Raw genomic sequence first — 18,900 nt, 5'->3', positions numbered from 1 at the left:
CAAACTAATTCTCCATCCTCATCTACTCAGCCATCAAAGTGGGATGACATAGGTACATGTGACTTGAGGCATCATTTTCACAGCAGATATATAAAAATTTCACTTAGAAGTATTTATTGTATGTGACTTTCTTTCAGTTAAATGTGTTAAATGAGATTCCTTTGAGTAGTCAGATTTTGTGGAAAGTTGTTTAATATTAATGTTCCTTTTTTCTTAGGAAACCATATTTTGTCAAGATGGTTTTCTTCATACCTGATTTAGTAGCAGTCATGCTGAGAGTTTTGATGTCTCCACTCTGGCTTCTTTTTTCATGTTACTTTCAGTGCTTCCCTATTTTAATACAAGTTTCTAGGATTACACTTAATTGATTTGTCACTCAAGGAAAATCAGCACTTCAAGCAATTAAGTGCAGCAGAATTCTAGGTAACAAAGACACAAAGATTTTTGTTCTCATCCTAGTTATGAAAAATCCATTATTCATTATCTTACTGTTTTTAAATACTGAAGTACAATTTTCCAACACAATAGCAAAATTGCTTTTGAAACAGAATAAATTGCTTGCCAGTTCAGAGGCTGTATTTTGAAGTCAGGCTTACCAAACACGGTGATGCTTATGCTCATTATCTTCACTACTTGGTGAAGCTCCAAATTTGAAAGTGCAAATGTAGATACTAATTGTGGGGAAAAAAACTCCTTGTCTTTAATATAATGGTAAACAAATCTTAAAGAAATTATGATTAGAAGATCAGTGTATTCTGCAAATATTACCACATTTACAAAATCGATTTTAACATTAAGCATATCTGTGAATGTTTCTCTGTCAAATGTCTCCCATGATTCTCTTTCATTAATGTATTTCTTCAAGAAAGATTTTACCCTGTTTACTGTGTTACTGTTGTTTATAAGAGATACTGTTTTTCAAATCAGTCACTTGTTAACTTTTACTTCCATACAAAGGGATGTGTTACTTTGTGATATCTTGTACCCTCAATTACAGCTGTCAGACTGTGATCTCCCTGGGTGGTGTTAAAATACATCATTAATTAGATGTCCAAGAGAAAAACACAATGCAACATAAAGCTTTCTATTAAAACCGTGATCATGTAATTTACAAAATTAATTAGAAGAGATTATAAAAGCATTGTACAGGAGTATGTTTAAATACAGGCCTGTCTTATTGGAAGTCTAAAAATAAAGTAGTATCTTGCATTTTTACTACACAGTGGTTTTATTACCTAATGTTGATGTGGTCTGAGATAAATCAATGTAATTTGGTATGATATGGATGTTAACCTGTAATAATTGCTGTGTTTTGTGGAAAGAATTTTTTGAAAAATGTTTTTTCTTAATGTCCATTAAAATAAGAGAAAATATATTTTTAGATTGTCATATTAAACTAAACATCAGATACAGCTTTTTGGAAACAGCATTGTGAAGATCAAGTTTTATCATGTTTGTTTTAAACTTTTTTTTTTAAGTGGATGCTCTTAGCAATACTTTGGAAAGCATTTTCCATGCCATATTCTCACATAACTTTCTGGGAACTCCTAAGTTTTAGTATTAGCACAGTTTATTTTAGTTTGAAACTTTGGTTGTGTTTTCTGCAGTGTGGCAGTGCTTTTACACCATTTGAACTATTGATGAAGATTTCTTGTCACAAGACCTAATGTACTTCAGGTTGCAATACTCAGTTGACTTGCAGAGTGGTATAGGAGATTTTTGTTTATTATTACTCCTAGTTATGCAATATTTTCTAATCTGGTATGAACAGATCCTTTAGTGGTGTTCTATGCCAAGGAATTCCAAGGTAGTGCAGAAATCAGGGCATCACCTGCCAAAGAAAAGAGGGAGAGTGTAGCTCAAGATTTGTTAAACAATAGTGGATTTAGGGCTTTTTGTTCCCCTTCCTTATTAGAGTTTACTTCTTAACTGTGTCAATACCAATTTATTATATAGCCAGTGTAAAGTATGTGGTCTATCTTTTCAATAGAAATCTAATATTCAGTCTCTTGCTTTCCTCCCTCCCTTTCTTGGTATCCAAAAAAGTTAATAACTGCTTTAATATATATTCTTGTATACAATAAGGCTTAACATAGGAAATCTAGGAGGAAACGAAATAGTTTCAGGTTTTTGTATTAAACATATAGTGAGTTGAAAAAATGCAAGCCTTTTCATGCTTACCCCTTGTGTTTGTAATATTGTTTTTTTTTTAAAAAATATTGTATTTGAATGAATACTGTTCAGGGTGCTGCTCTGTCAGCAGAGCTCCCTCCTGCTCAAGCAAGACCACCTACAGCTGTTTGCTCAGGATCGTGTCCAGACAGGTTTAAAATGTCTCAAAGGATGGAGATGCCACACTCTCCCTGGACAGCTCATGACCGTGCTCAGTCATCCTCTTGTTAAAAGTGTTTCCTGATGTTGAGATGGCACCTTCTGTGTTTCAGTTTGAGCCCATTGCCTCTAGTCCTGTGACTGGGCACCACTGAAGACAGCCTGGCTCATTCATCTTGGCAACCTCCCTTCAAGTTCATAGACATTAGTAAGATCCTGCTTGTACCTTGTCTTCTCCAGGCTGAACAGTCCCATCTCTCTCATTCATTCCTTGTAGTTGAGATGCTTCAGTCCCTTCATCATCATCATGGCCCTTCACTGGTGCCTTCATGCTATTCAGCATGGCCATGTCTCTCTTGCACTGGACACACTGCTCCAGGTGTGGCTTCCCCAGTGCTGAGCTGAGGGGAAGAATCTCCTCCCTTGATGTGCTGGCAGCACTTTGTCTGATGCAGCCCATGATACTAGTAGCTGTCTTTGCAGCGAGGGCACAGTGCTACTGTCTGCCAGGATCCCCAAATTCTTTGCTGCCAGGCTTCTTCCCTGGAGTAGCCCCCAGCAGGTAGTGGTGAGTGAGGCTATTCAGGTGAAGAACTTAGTAATTCTTCTTACTGAGCTTTCTGAGGTTCCCATCAACCTGTTTCTCCAGCCACTCAAATTTGCACTGGATAGTGGCATGTTCATCTGGCCTGTCGTCATTCCTTCCAGTTTTGTGTCATCTGCAAATTTGCTGAGGGTGCATTTTGCCCCATCTTCCACATCATCACTGAAGGTGTCAAACAAGACTGAGCCAGTATGCATCTCTGGGGTACACTGACCTAGTGTACTGAATTCCAACTAGACTTTGTGCCACTGACTACTTCTGGACTTGGCCATTACAACAGAATTCAATCCATCTCGCTGTCTGCTCATCCAGCTACTGCAGCAGCAGCTTGCCTACAAGAATTTTGTAGGAGACAGTGTCTTAACACCTTACTGAAGTCCAAGCAGACACTATCCACTGCTCTTCCTTCATCTACCAGGTCAGTTATTCAATCTTACAGGTTTATCAGGTTGGTCAAGTAGGACTTCCCTTTGATGAAGCCATTCTGACTACTCCTCATAATTTTCTTGTCCTTTTTTGGAAAAGATTTCCAAAGATGAGCCAGTCTATCACCTTCCCAGGGATTGTGGTGAGACTGGAAGCTAAGGGCAGGTTCCCTGGGTCCTCCTTCTTGCCCTTCTTGAAAAGGAGGAGTGGCATTTGCTTTCCTCCAATCTTTAGTCACCTCCCTCAATTGCCATAATTGATTCAAGATTATTGGAACTGACTTGCAATGATGTCTGACAGGTTCCTCAGCACTTATGGGTGCATCCCACCAGGGCCCAATGGCTTTTTTATGTTTTTACATGCAAATATATATAATAGAATACTACTAATATATAATACATGTTTTATTACATATTTTATTTTATTATATATGTAATGTTACACTATATAAAATAAATAAATAAACATATATATTCATATTCAGTTTGCTTAAGTGTTCCCTTGCTTTAGGCTTTTTTTCCTGTTCTCTTAGACCTGTGACTCCTGAAACTCAGTCTTGCCAATCAAGACTTCAGCAAAGAAGGCATCCAGTACCTCAGCCTCTTCCATGTCCTGTGTAACTATATCCTCAGTGTTATTCAATGAGACCCCATTTTCCCTAGTCTTCCTTATCTCACCTATGTGCTTAAAACTTCTTGTCTTTGACATCCCTGGCTGGATTCAATTACATTTGGCTATAGCTGCCCTAGCTTTGTCCTTGGAAGCTTGGACAATGTTTTTGTATTTCCCCGAGTTACCTGTCTTTTTTCTACCCTCTGTGCACTTCCAATTTGTTCCTGGGTTTGAACAGCTCTGTGTTTGTCCAGTCAGAGCCATCCTATTGGATGGGAATCTCTTGAACTTGGAGTAGGTGATCCTTGAGTACTAGCCAGCTTTTCTGGGCTCCTCTTCTCCCCACGACCTTATTCCATGTCACTCTTTCAAGCACTTCTTGAAAAGGCTGAATCCATTCTGAATTCCAGGGTTGTGAGCTGCTTGCTACCTTCTCCCCTGCTCTCAGAGTCTTGAACTTCACCATCTTATGGTCACTGCAGTCAAGGCTGTGTTGACCTTCCCATCCCTAGTGAGCCCCTCCTTATTTGGTGACTATGAGGTTCAGCAGAGCTCTTGTCTCATGGGCCTCCTCCAGAGTAATTAGAGGAGGAAGTTGTTGAAGTGCTGCAGGACCCTCCAGGATTGCCTATGTCCTTTTGTGTTGTTCCTCCAGCAGATACCAGGGTGATGGAGATTTGCCATGAAGACCAGGGCTTGAGAATGTGAAGCTGCTCTTCTCTGTCTGTAAAAGGCCTCACCTGCATGCATTTCCTGTTCAGGTGGTCTCTAGCAGATGCCTACTAAAATGTTGCCTTTACCTGTTCTCTCTTTTCTCTTAACCCAGAAGGTCTCAGTTGGCTCCTCATCCATCCCTAAGCAGAGCACCATTCACTCCAGCTGGTCACTCACATAAAGGGAATGAATTTCCAGTTTTGTTAATTACTATTTTTATATGGTTTGGGATTAGGTTGCTGTGGAGAAAATGAGACAGTCCCAGGATTCACCTTGTAAGAGATGACTTTAAATACAGCTTCATAAAAATTAAACTTACTAATTCTGAGTAACAGTGCCTCTTCTTTCAATCATCTTCCCAAAGCTATGAAAGTATGAAAGGATTAACGTGGCACCTCTCTGTGTTTTCCCGGCTCTCGGGCAGCTCTGGCACCTAGAGCAGCGCCGCCTCCTTCCGGGACCCGGGATCGCCGCATGCTTCTGGGTTCGGCTCCGTGCCGCAGTCCGGGCGGGGGTGCCAGCGTATTCTCGCCACTGTGAGCGAGAGACACCAGTAAAGAGTGAAGGAACGTCCGTATTTCCCCATGCTTGGAAGGCTGAAAGTCTTTTATTGCTGCGGGGAGCTGTGCAGAGGTGCCGTGACCTGCTCCCAGCTTGCGTGTGAGGAAACACGGCCTTGGGCACTCCGAAGCACGGGATTATATCGGGGAGAGAGCGAGGAGAGCAGGGACCCTCCCGCCCAATGGGGGCAGGCGCCGTGGCGATGACATGGACCACGGCGCCCAACGGGGACACGGCCGGGGCGGACCCTGGGCGCTGCGGCGGACGGGGGATGGGAATTCGGAGTGAGGGGCACTGAACCCTCCGGGCAGGACGGGGAGTGGTCACAGGAGTGGCTCTAACAGCCAGGGACCCGGAGTGAACAGCCATGGTGGGGGGGGGAAGGGGAACAAACACAGGGGGTGCACGGGGGTACGCAGAACACAGCTAGCTAACGGATCCGAACCCCTAACCTAAACCCCAAACCGCGATGCCACAGATTAAGTTAGTCAATTTACATGCACTTAGAGGAATTTTCTTACTGAATATTCCAGTGTTTCGTCTTTGCTTAAAAAGCATTCCACATATGTAAAATTAGAGTGGATAATAGTTTCTGGGGAGGAAAGAACCATTGTTAGCCTAATGTTGTTTCCATGGGTCTGATGCCTTAAGTTTTAGCTGTCATTTGTTCCAGATTCTGTACTGCATTAGTATATAACTCTGAATTTCATATAAAGTGTTAGCAAGTTCTCCTCACAGTTTAGTTAGACAAAACTGTCCTTTTCCAGCCCCAGAACCAAGGACACCATTGCAGTTTCAGGCCCAAAAAGTGTAAACAACAAGAGCATGGGAGGATGGGACTTCATAACCTGAAACTGTAACTGGGCAATTAACCCCAATATGTAAATGGACCAAAACTTATAAAAGTGTGAAGACGTATGACCTGTTGTCAATGTTTGGTGTAACCTCGGCCAGGCTCTTGTGCTGCCCAAGGTGTATCCTTTGAAGGCCTTTTTAATAAATACCTATTTTATTCCTTTAACTCTGTCTAGCCTGTGTTCTAGGTAGCCTCTCAAGGCATCAGGTCCCACAGGCAAGTCTTCTTGACTCACAGAATGTTTTTGTGTAGAATTATAAGAGTAATTATAATGTTTTCATAATTAAAACTAAGATACTGATGTGTGGTGTCGAAAGTGAGGCTCAAAGGCCTGCACACACAAGAAAATACATCAGGAAAGCAAGTTGAAAAAGCACAGTGAAAATATAAAGTCTGTACTTCCATGAAAATTCAGTCACTTGTGTCTGCTATAAGTTTTTCAAAGTAACTTCTATCTAACAAAATTTTACAAAGAATCCTTTGAAAAGTAGGAAGTTGCAACTTTGTTTGCACAGATTATATAAAAGCTAAGAATTTTCCTGGAATTATTTATACTATGATTGACAATGATTGCAGGCTTTTTGCTGTATTACACAGTTTTAACTAAAATCAGAATATCTTGTTAATCTGTTAACAAAAATGCATGAGATGCTGAGATGAAAATATCTCCCTAATAAAATTCCATATGGCAAAAATTAAGTTGTTAGTTTAGGAGATTCCCAGTAATAAAAAGTGATGTATTGGCTATTTATGTAGTGCTTTTATCTCATTTTGCCAGGTACCAAGCGGAAGATGAGTCCTCTCATTTGGATGAAATGCCACTAATGATGTCAGAAGAAGGCTTTGAAAATGATGAGAGTGATTACCATACTTTACCAAGAGCCAGAATTTCTCAGAGAAGAAGAGGCTTAGAATGGTTTATCTGTGGTGGCTGGAAGTTCCTTTGCACTAGGTTTGTCACACACTAGTACTTTTAATTAAAGTTTTCTAAAAATTAAATAAATAATAACTTCATACTGTGTGATGTGTGCAGAGTACAGAACACAGAATAATTTGCTTGTAGTGAATCTTTTGATTTATTTGATTGAATTTTCGTTACTAGGACATTGCCAGCTGCTAAAAGCCATTCTGAAGAGCTGAGGGTATTGTGCTTTTCCTGCCTGCCTTGCTGACTTGCAAGAGAGATCATGAGCTAAACTTGTATTAATCTGAGGTCCATAATTTAGCATGTAATTCTGGTTCTCACTTCACTTAAAACTACATTAGGGTAAAGGGGTTAAATTTTTTACTTTTGCAGATATTAGTGTGTTAATTTTACAAAATATATAAATTTATTGCTATTGCTGTAAGGAAAATGTAAATTCATCAACTAATTTTTAGTCAACCCTTCAACTTTAAAGCTTAAAATATAAATTTAATTGGTGATCTTGGAGTGAATTACAACTAGAATTAGCTCTTGTGATTTGGTTCTTACTTAAAAAATTTCTGTGCCAAACTCTGCTCTATGCAAATACCTGGGAATAGTAATTTTCTAATGAATTTGTAGCAAAACTTCTAAGTAGTGAAACTGCTGTTAGGATTATTAAGGATCTTCCTTTTTCTGTAATTTGGAATGATAAAATCTGAGAATCAGTAAAGTGAAGTGAGTGAAGCATTTTCAGTGGATTTAAAGGACACATGCTTTTTTTGGCAGATGTTTTAGATCTGATTTAGATAGAAGTCTTAACAGCTGGTTTTCCTGGTGCATTAAGAGGCCTGTTGTTTTACCTAAGCAAAGCTGTGTTTGTACACCTTCAGTTTTTTGAAATAATTATTACAAAGCTTTAAAAAGCAGTATCTGTGTTGATTCCTGCTTTATATAATGATTTAACAAAAACTCATGGTTTATTAACTTTATTATAGGGGTTAAGTGTTTGGAAGGTAGAAGGAAGGAAGGTAGAAAATTTTACAGAAGTAGTGTTTGTATATGTAAATGGATTTTGGAAGCAGTCTTTCTGGTACAGACCTACATTTCAGTTGTTAAAAAAACATAAGTATTTAAAGAAGTTGTTAATGTATTGCACATGTCTTAAAATTTATATACCTTTCAAACAATATACTTTCATGTGAGTTCAGTTCTGTATGTATTAGTGATTATTAGTTACTGTGGTTATATTCCTGTAAGTTTTATGAAGACAGGTAGATCAGTAAAGACTACACCCTAGCATGGAATTTACAGTATTTGGATAGAGCCAGACAATTGCAAGGTGAGTTTATGTTGGAATTAATTAAAAATTGTAAGAGAATATCACAAGAAATGGTCATTAGTGCTGAAGACTGCAAAGAAGAAGTGCTGAAGATTGCTGCTTGCTTTTTAAAATTGAGAGGTACATCTCTGCTTTCAAGCCTAGAAACTTTAAAACCTGTTCTTTAAATTACTTGAGTCATATTTATGATGGATTTTTGAGAAGGAAAGGAGAAAGGAATTTTTTTTTTTTTTTTGCTATGCTCTATACATACTTTACTGCTAATATAGTTGTGTGAAAAGTCTTCACTAAGAAAGAGGCTTTAGCGGAGTATGACTTCTGCTTTGCTGATTTCCTCATCTGAATTTGGATACAGTAAATAGTCCATTTGGTCTTGCATTTATATCTGTAGGCATTTTAATCACATTAGTGTTCTCTAAAGTAGAACATCATAGCAGATAATTTTCATTTTTCATGGAAAAAATAATGAAAAAATGAACATTAGATTCTAGCAGAAGCTTGAAATTTCAGTTGGATGTTAGGAGACAGAGGATACTCCCATAGAAAAGCTGTAGATGTCTGCTTAGATGAAGTAGGGAAAAAGATGTGGAGGGGAGGTGAATCCCATGGTATCTTATCTACTGGTCCAGTTAGGCTGGATAGAAACCTCCTGTTGGGTGAGAATTTCTGAAGGTGTCATTGTAGTAGGGAGATTTCATCTGGGCTGAGAGCATTATTGAGGCTTTGTAATTGATAAAAATCAGGGATGTGCAGTTGGTGTAAGTTACTCTTTTTGATGATTTCTCATTGTAATAGCACTTTACAAATTTTTGCTGGGGCCCACAAAATAATTGAGTTTTTGAAATGCCTATTTGCAGTTGATAAAATTACCTAGGATCATACAAAAAAACATACAGGAAACTTGGAGGGTACTGTATTGTGACACCTGCAGTATTTACTTACACTGTGTAGTAGAATTAGTTACAGTGTTTTCATGTGGTGTGAAGTATTGGTTTGGGATACAATTGTGTGTTGATGCCTTCACACTTGAAATGGAGAGGAGCATGTCAGAAGACAATTTTTGTGTGTGTTAGTGTATTCATGTTAAAGGAACAACTGAAACTTATTTCCAGAAGACAAACAGGGTTCCTTTAAGTGTAATGTAAGATTAAAGCAGTCTGAGACCTGTTCAGTTAAACAGAACTTAAAATTTCACCCTCTTTTTATGGAAATCAGTACCTGCGTCTGGGTGAGGTTGAAATCTCCACTTCAACGTCTAGAATTTCTTTTTGTGCTTTAAATTAAATTGTAAATTTTTCAAAGCTGTGACAGAAAGATGAACACAATAAAAGACCAGGCATTATTCTGGAGCCAAGCTCAAGGTGCCTCTGATTTCATTTGGGTTCTCAGTGAAAGTCTTGTGTTTGTGTTCAAAATCACTTTACATGTTGCAAACAAGCAAAAACCCCCATACCCAGTAGGGGTTTTAGTCTGTCTTGCATTGTTAGGATTAATCTCATTTTTGTGAGAGGAAATTTTTCATCTCTTACTTTGCAGCTTTAGAATTTTATATTTTATGGATTTTTGTTGCTACATCACAAACTGTTACTCTTTAGTCTAAAAAGTTTCACCTGCTTTGCAGAAGCAAATAGGGAAGGTTTGACAAAGTTCTGTGTACTTGAAAAATTATTTTGTAAAAATCTTTTATTCAGCTTTTAACCTCAATTTTGACAATAGACTTGTTGATCAGATCTGAATGGTGTGAACTTTATTTGGAAATCTTCAGCTCTTTAAAGCTCTTTTTTACATTTGTGAGAAAAACATCATAATTAAATCAAATGTTGTCTTTGATTTTGAACAAACCGAAGACTTAATACAACCAACATAACTTTTAACTTCAGAAACTGCTTATTTCTTGCTTTCATAGCACAGTTAAAAGAAAACTTTGTGATATAGCATCTGTTTTGTGGTTGTAATCATTTCCCCTTTAACTTACAAATTCTCCTCAAGCTTGTGAAATTATAATGCACATAGATCAATACTCTGGAGTTCTTTGGGCTGGATTGCTTTCTTTCTCATGAGATTTACATTCCACTTGTTATCAAAAACACTTTGTCCCTATGAAAATGGTGCCATTGAATGGCATTTCCATATGAAGTGAAGGGGATATCAAATGCTCGGATTAATTTGGGCTCTAAGATGGCCTGTATGCTTTCAATTAATCTGCAATGCACTTGTTATGCAGAAGCATGGGAAAATGCTGATCTTTTGAGAATGACATGACCACTGTGTTGCTTTTGGCCTGATTACTGAAGCTACCTGTTGAGTACAATAATTACAGTATGTTTTCTTTGCAGAACTAGTTTCTGCTACTTAAAACCTAATAAGGAAAAGCTGACCCTTGCAGACAATATAGAGCTTTTATATTATCTTTCCATTCTGATGAAAATGCTGTTTTGTGAAAGATACTGGCAGTTAAGCTTGTAGGATAAAAGTAATGAAAAGAGAAAATAAAAAAAAAAGCCTTTATTCTTAGAGCTGCAGAGTCAGTTGAGACTTTTACTTTAGCTTTTGACTTGTAGAAATACGCTCTATTTATGAAAAAGTTAAGGGTTCTTATTTAACAATTACTCCAGGTTTTTGTTTGTTGGTGGGGAGTTTTTTTTTGTTTGGTGGGTTTTTATTGTTGTTTTTAGTTTGAATATGGTATTAGTTAGTAATATGAAGACAATGGTTATTGTTCCTCCACATTAAAATAATACATTAGGAAGCAGGTTAGTAAAATGCTGTTTAATGGATATGCCTTTAAGTTATTTGGTTATTTTTCATACATACCATCTGTTATATTGATACAGACAACACAGTTTGCACCTATCTTATGGAAAAGGTTTTCTGTACATGTGTTGAATTTTGTAGGCAAGGGCATTTGAAATACAAACTTAAATCAGTAAACAAAGATGTACTTCATGGTTTTTTATTGCTGAAACCCTATTATATGTGGTTTTGCATAAGAGTTCAGAAAAATCTGAAGTGTGTCTCGATCATGCTACATCTTATGTTTCTGTTGGAAGCTCGGAGAATGCTACTCTCATTTATCATACGAATTTACTGTTCATGTTAAATGAAAGCCCATGGAAGGGGTACAGAAAGCCCATGGAAGGGTCTATACCGTTGCTCAAAAATATGTTGTGTTAGGGAATGTTAATTCAAGAACAGATTAGAAATAAGTTGGATGGTGATAATCTGAGTTACAAAAATTTTGGGTAGATTTTATTGGTGTTAAATTTTTTAATTAATATAAATTGATTAAGATTTCTGAGGCCAGCATGTCCACCTTGTATTATTTCTGTGATAAAACAGTAATTGCTGCTGAGACTGTAAATAACAGAATTTAACTGATTTATATTTTTATGGTAGTAAAGCTCATCTGAACCATAACAATATTGACTTGGGCATAACCTGTAATATGTTCATCATCTGTGACTTCTCACATCTGAGAAATTGACTGTTGTTAGTGCTGTGTCAGTCAAATCCCTTTTATCAAAGGTATCACAGTTGTTTCCCAGTCAGACATGACTTTTGTGTTTGTACTTTTTGGCATTTGCTAAACTAATGGTCATGATGGTGACTGTTGATCTGTACCAAAAAAAACGTAGTTTCAAGGAGGGGAGACTCCATGGCAAGGAAGGCAGTGTAATTATGTTGCCTTAGGTGACTGTTTAATTTTAGTGGTAGAGAAGTCCTTAGTGTCTGAGGAAATGATTCTATAAAAGAGACTGTGGCTAATCAAATAGTCCATCTGGTTACCGTTCAAATTCAAAAACTGATTGAACAAAGCAGGATTTCAGAGATTGTCAGGGAATTTGTGTCTACGGGACTGTAGGCAGATCTGTCATGCTAGCTTAGTTTCTCCTGGAAAAAGTTATTTTCCTTGGAACTTTTTTCCTACAGATCTCTCCTTACACTTCTCACTATATAACTAAGCTGTCTCTTTTGTCTCCACATCCCTGCCCTGGAAACTAACAAGTTTAAAGCTTTAATGCCATGGGCAGTTTTATCAAGTTGGCACTGAGTGGAATCATTCTGCCTTCTGCTGCAAACAGATCACCTGCATAGTTTCAACTATTTTTACAGTTTTTTTAGATTTTTAAAGCTTGGGGATGGATATAAGCAAAAATAATCCCCTTTTATTCTGCATTAGTATACAGCTGAATCAATTTGCAGGCCTGGTTTTCCTATGCAGTTGCATGAGTATTCCCAGCACAAGGGAAGGAACAAGAATCCACATCTTTGTTATGGGTGGAGGGAGGTACTGGACATTTCAGCAGCAGCAGGATCTGTTCACAGCCATTAAACTGATTGTGGAATCATGAAAAAGAAGGACTGGTGTTCATTTTGCTTTAAAGACAAGTTTAAGTCATAATATTTCTTGTTTGTATGTTACTAAATAACAGGGCTGTATTTTGAAAATTGAATTGTTACAATTTTTGTAATAGGATAATTCTTTGTCACTATTTTAAAGTGACTGGGAAAAGCTAATGAAAGGACATTTCATTTTTGTCGCAAAAATAAAATGCATGTTTACGTCTATCCCATAGTGAGAGTTTCGGGGGGAAAATCTTAAGAATCCAGCATTTAAAGTTGAAGTATTTTAAGGGTCAGCTTGTGAGTATTGATGTACTGGTATTTCCATAATGAAGTTATTGTTGCTATGAATAATTTTGCTATTGGCATAACCTTTAATTTTCTTTAAAAAGAACCAACAACTTTGAATTCCATTATTTGGCAAAATTAATTTGTAATAAGCATGAGATTATTTAGACTACACACAAGAACACTTTAATAGGGATTGTAGCAATGTAAGCTAGCTATCAGCCTTCCTTCCTTGCAGTATTTGTGTGTTTCATGATTCTGTAATTGTGAATAAACAGACTAAGAAAGGACCTTAAGAGGTCTCCAGTCAATTCCTTGCCTATACAGAATTAATTGTATCTATCACTGATGTCTGATCTAACCACATCTTAGAGATATGCAGAAATTCCAGCTTCCTTAAGTGTCTCCTCCACCCCTCTCATTGAAAGAGTTTACTCATTATCTCTCCATGTTGTGTCCCCCCTGCTTATTGATTTGCCACAGTGAAGGTCTGTCATTAGTTAATGATGGTGGACCTGGAGAATAATTGTCCCTTTCCTCTTTGCAGCTGGTTCTTACATACTTGAAACCATATGAAGTCCACACTCAGCCTTCTGTGAACAGCTCTGTTTCTTTGGTGTATCTAATAGTCAGCCTGCCCTGCTTTCTAGACCTGTAATTGTTTTCTTGCTCTTGTGTGTGGTCTCTGTTTTCCCAATAGGCCTGTTTGTTGAAATTTGGTATTCAGAATGGTCCTGTAAGCCAACTGAGATCATGCTAGTACTGACTAAGAAAAAGAAACACATTCATGACTTGCTACAAGTAGCATGCTTGTCCACACTGAACAGATGTCTTTTTTTTTTTTTTTTTTGCATGTGTATAACATTCTCATGCAGTAACTGAGCTGCCATCTGGTTTTTGAGCATTTCCTGGTTCTGTATTTGTGTAGTTGGTTATTTCTCTGTAAATTGGGTTGCACTTGTACCTGTTCAACTGCATTCTGTCTTAGGTAGTTTCTTAGTTTTTCTGATCTGTCAAGACAGCCTTGAACTCTGATCTGCTCTTTGCATATACCCCTCTCCCTTCTATTTTTTTTGTGGTCTGAAAAATGAAATATTCAAAAGTCAATTAACCAGTAAGTTCTAAATAAATATTTAGAGATCTTCACTGAAATTACTTTGGTTTTATGTAAGCTACTCTGCAATTACGAGTTTTCCAACTGCATCCGTTCCAAGAATATGTTCCTTTACTTTTCTTATGATAAATGTCTTGAGAGTTTAATTTTATTAGAGACATAGAATCATAGAATGATTTTGGCTGAAAGGGTCCTGTAAAGATTATCTAATCCAGCCTCCCTGGCATGACCATGGATATCTTTCACCAGAACAGGGTGCTCAAAGCCCCAGGAGTCCATACAGGACATGCACTCAAGCAGTAGTGCAATTTGTTTCTTCTCAGAGTGAAATTAGTTCTGTTTTAGAGATTGTTCTTGACATGTCACTGTTGGTTGTGACTTCTGTTTTCTTACAGGTCTGTACAAATACATATGAATATGTTGACTATAGAGAATTAATCCCGTAAACAGTGCTGAGATGATTGGACTGTCAATTTCTCTTTTGTTCTCAGCCGAGTTCTTCCTGTTGGTTTGAATAAAATTTGTACAAATTTCCTAATGGCTGTTTTCTTTTGCTGCATCAAAAATATTGCCAGTATATTCAAAAACCTCACTAGAAATTGTTTCTCATGTCCACTTCATAAGCTGATGTAGCTGAAATCTGCTGTTATCAGCTCAGTCAACTGCAGTAGGTGAAGAGCACAGAAGACCTGTCTGCTCAGCATTCCTGATTCACTTGCCTGTAACAGACTCCAAACATGATTGAGGCACCTCCTCACTGTATTATGAAATAAATACAAATAAATTCTCCTTTAATGTATGGGATTGTAAGTCAAGAATATGCGGTGTACAGCAAACCCACTTTTCTTTGCAAATGGTCTCTGGATAGCCTTTCTGCCTCTGTAGATAGAACTAGCAAGTACTTAAGCTGATTACATGAGTCACATCCATGTTTGTTCCTTGTTTTATGGCTGTTAGTAAATAGCGTGTTGAGCCTCAGAGGCATCATTCCATTTGCCAGCTTTTGTTTCTCCTTGTTGTGACCCCTTCCCACCATTCCTGTATCCTTGTCCAAAATGCAGTTGTTTAAAGGTTGCTGTGAGCTCTTCTGTATCTCACTGCTCATGGTTTAAACTTCTTCAGTAGATTTGTAAACTATTCCTTTCTTCTGTGAACTGAAGTTCCTGTGCAACCTGCATTTACATAGTGCGCTTGTTTTGAATGGTTTTCTGGTTTTGTTTGTTAGGTTTGGTTTGTTAAGTTTATTTTTTAATATTTGACAGTATGGCATTAGCAGTGGTATGGAGGAAACTGAAGATTTGCAAATTATGTGGTAATTGTATCTAAAGCTGCTAAGATCTTTTAAACTGTATCAAACAGAAGCCTTATTTCCTCTTCAATCATTAGCATAATCTGAATGTTAGTAATCCAAGATAAAGAGTTTAGCCAAAGGACTATGAGGCATAATGCAGAATCTTATTAACTAGAAAATTTTAAACCTGTGTCAGAGTATGGTGTAGTGAAACTTCTCATTAGTGTATTAGGATTTTCTGCAAAGAATGTGCAAGTGTTTATATATGCGTATGTCTGGGTAAATTCAGTACTCTGAACTGCCCTAAATATTAGAAGCTAACATCATGCTTGCTTATATAGATGTGGCAAACATTTTTAGCCTGTTTTTCATAGTTATTTGCCTTCAGGGGTTACAGGTTTATAAGTTGTGATCTTGTATAGTACATTTTTAGTTTTAAAATAAATTATTGTCTTTCTTTTCAGTTGTTCTGATTGGCTCATAAACATTTGTCGAAGAAAGAAAGACCTGAAAGCTCGCACAGTGTGGCTTGGGTGTCCTGAAAAGTGTGAAGAAAAATACCCCAAAAATACCATAAAAAATCAAAAGTACAACATCTTTACCTTTATACCTGGGGTAAGACCACTAAACATTTTCTAGTGTTGGGCTGACTGTATGTTCTGTAGTGTTTTTTGACTATTCCACAAAAGGATAATTTTATTTGCCCAGGTTCTTGTTTTTCTTTCTGTATTTGTCTCAATGACTTCAATGAAAATTAACAGCTGACAGCAAGGTTGCATTTTTATTAAATTGTTTGGTTTTCAAAGGGATGTGTACTTAATTGCAGTTTGAGTGGTTGGAATTCAGTGATGCTTTTAAAATTTGAGATGAGTTTCTTTGCACTTTTCTATTCAGCATTAGAAATTTGTAATCCTTTTAAAAAAAGATGCAGTTCTGCATGCAAAAGATTGACTCCAATTGAGAAGTAAATAGTTGAAAATTACAATTTAGTCCCATGGATCTTTTCTCATACTCCTTGCCATTGAAAGTATAATAAATAATGAATTCCAAAACGCACAACTCCTTAAAGGACAAAAGCAACTAACATCTTCCATTTGTATCACAAGTAGGCCTAGTTTAATACTTTTCAGAGTTGCATTTGTTATTGCATTCTTTTTGCAGATATTTTTGACTTTGAGTGCAGTTTTTCAGCAAATACTTTTGTTGTGGAGTGAAAAGTTTTTTTGTCACTTTTCTCCTAAGAAGCCATATTGTGCTTTAATTTCAGGTTTTTGCTTGTACTATACACCGTGTATATGAAGACAAAAGAGACATTACAGTTTTTTCTAGTTCATAGTTTTTAAAAAAATGCATTTTTATAATGAAATTTAGCAACAGAGAAACAATTTTTAAAACTTAAGTAGTTAACCTAAAAATGTATCCTAGTGTGATATTATAAATTTTAGTGTTACACTTTTATTCACATTTTTGCAAATACCATCCCAGAGTCCTGTGTCCCATAGCAAAACTGAATGCCTTGTACTTTTGAATACAGACATGCTTTGTCTTAAATTTTTTATTTAAGTGATCATGCTGATTTATAAGACTTTTGATTCTATTCTTCTGGCCTCTTTAGTCCAAAGACTGACAGGTGTTTTGTAGTTAATTTCATTATTAAAACAACAACAACAAAAAAAAAGAATGGCCTTGTAATTAAGACTGATCTCCTGTCAGGAAAATAAAATGTCACTTATCACATGTGGATAAAATATTCTCATCATTATTGAACAAAGTAAGTGTCTTCTTCCAAAGTTTAAATTATTAAATACACTGAAATTGTTTATGCCACATATGCTTTCCTAAAGATCACAAAATTCATTAAGCATATAGTAAGCCATTGATTATTGCAACACAAAATTTGCAGTGTGGATTACAAATCGTGAACCAGACTCATGTTCCTTATAGGGATCACATGTAGTTTGCAATTCCCTATTGTGAGAATGTTTGTTCTTTTTTGATCTTTTAAAAATCTTGGTTTTACCCAATAGGTCAAGTCAACTTTTTGATTTGGTGCTAGTATTTGAAAACTCAGTAGTAACTTCAAAATGAAGTGAGATCCTAAATGTAAAGCCCAGTAGTTGGTGAAAATGAAGTGTTTTCAAATTTTAATTTTAGATATAAAGTAAGACTTTTCATTCATTAGAATATTGTGTATCTGTTTTGGGGGTTTTTTATGCTGCTTTACTAGGAGTAATTTGTAGGAAGCATCACTGTATTGGTTCCAAACTCATAAATATAACAAAGTCATAAATATTGACTCCAGTGGTCTTCTCTGGTTGAAATTTTCATCATGTGAAATTTTGTGTTCTCTTCTATGGTTTTTTAAACATTGAGGCTGGCAAGGGTAATATTCAATGATTTCATGTCCAAATACAAACTTTAAAAAATGCTTAGATTAACAGAATTTTACTTGCTGGCTAAAAGAGCTGTAACATTTCCAAAATATCACCAAATTTCTGAACATTAGATAAAATACTTGCTGCTTCTCCCTTTATACCAGTCTGTTGAATTTCCATTCACAATTAGATAAAGATCTTTATACAGCTGCTTAGGAATTTTGCATGAGTTTCCATAAAACATATCTTCTGTGATGGGCAGGTTTTGAAGATAACTCTCCTGACCTTCAAGGCAGTAGTTTCATTAGTTTTATGTAGCTGGAGACTTTTCAATTTGCTTAACTGAACTGAAGTGTTTAGCTTTGTATTGAATGAACTGTCAGTGGTCTCCCAGGATTCAGAAGATTTGTAGGAAGGTGCTTTTTAACTTCCACTGTCTCCTACAAGATCTTCACCTCCTAAATTACTGTCTGGACTTTTATTTGACTGAGTGTATGAAGTTTTTGTAAATAATTAAGCATACTAGCAGAAATGAGTGTATGAACTTTGTTATGAACATAAGGTGCAGGTTCAGCCTGAAATACTTTCATTTTGGAAGAAGGCTCTGACTTTTCTAACAATTTCTGATTTCACTTTTTATCTTTACAGTTTTATTGGTAAGTCATGAAATAGCATTCGGTGCTCTGAAAAAAAATCTTATGCTTGGTGGCTGTTTAGGTCGTCTTTAGCTGAACTGGCAGCTTTGAGGTACCAGTACTTCGTTGTGCCTGCCAGAAAGACACTTTGGACTTCCCTGAATATTTTTTCATAGCACATAGGTTTTTACATAAATAAATAATCATGTTGGACTGGTAAGAGCAATGAATATGAGTCAAAGAACTTTACTTTTTATGCAGAAGTCATTTTAATATTAACTGAGTTTTATGAGTAAAAATTGGAGACAAACTCTGAATGTGGCTTTTTGATCTATTTTGAGTGTTTTATCTTTGAAATAATTGGTTATTTATTTTCTTAAGTCTCAGTGTTCCAAGCTCAGTAACCACTTTTCTTAATGCTGCTGGAGGTGCCATATTACCCTGGCTTACTGAAGAAATATGTGAAGACTTTGAAGAATCAAAATTCTATAAAATGAATAATG

At 36.6% G+C, this 18,900-nt stretch overlaps 1 protein-coding gene across 2 annotated transcripts in view; it reads left to right on the top strand.

Annotated features, from left to right (window-relative positions):
- ATP9B (ATPase phospholipid transporting 9B (putative)) overlaps positions 1-18,900 on the top strand; it is a 155,126-nt gene that overhangs the window by 10,382 nt on the left and 125,844 nt on the right. For both annotated transcript variants that reach the window (XM_068200836.1, XM_068200828.1), the window contains exons 2-3: positions 6,883-7,056; positions 15,852-16,002. In XM_068200836.1, the coding sequence (XP_068056937.1) occupies positions 6,883-7,056; positions 15,852-16,002 (325 nt within the window). The remainder of the gene's footprint in view (positions 1-6,882; positions 7,057-15,851; positions 16,003-18,900) is intronic.

This window comes from Anomalospiza imberbis, chromosome 1 (genome assembly GCF_031753505.1).
Source record: "Anomalospiza imberbis isolate Cuckoo-Finch-1a 21T00152 chromosome 1, ASM3175350v1, whole genome shotgun sequence".
In the NCBI taxonomy this organism is placed as follows: Eukaryota; Metazoa; Chordata; class Aves; order Passeriformes; family Viduidae; genus Anomalospiza; species Anomalospiza imberbis.
Note: the sequence above shows the minus strand (reverse complement) of the source record. Positions and strands in the feature narration are given on the sequence as shown.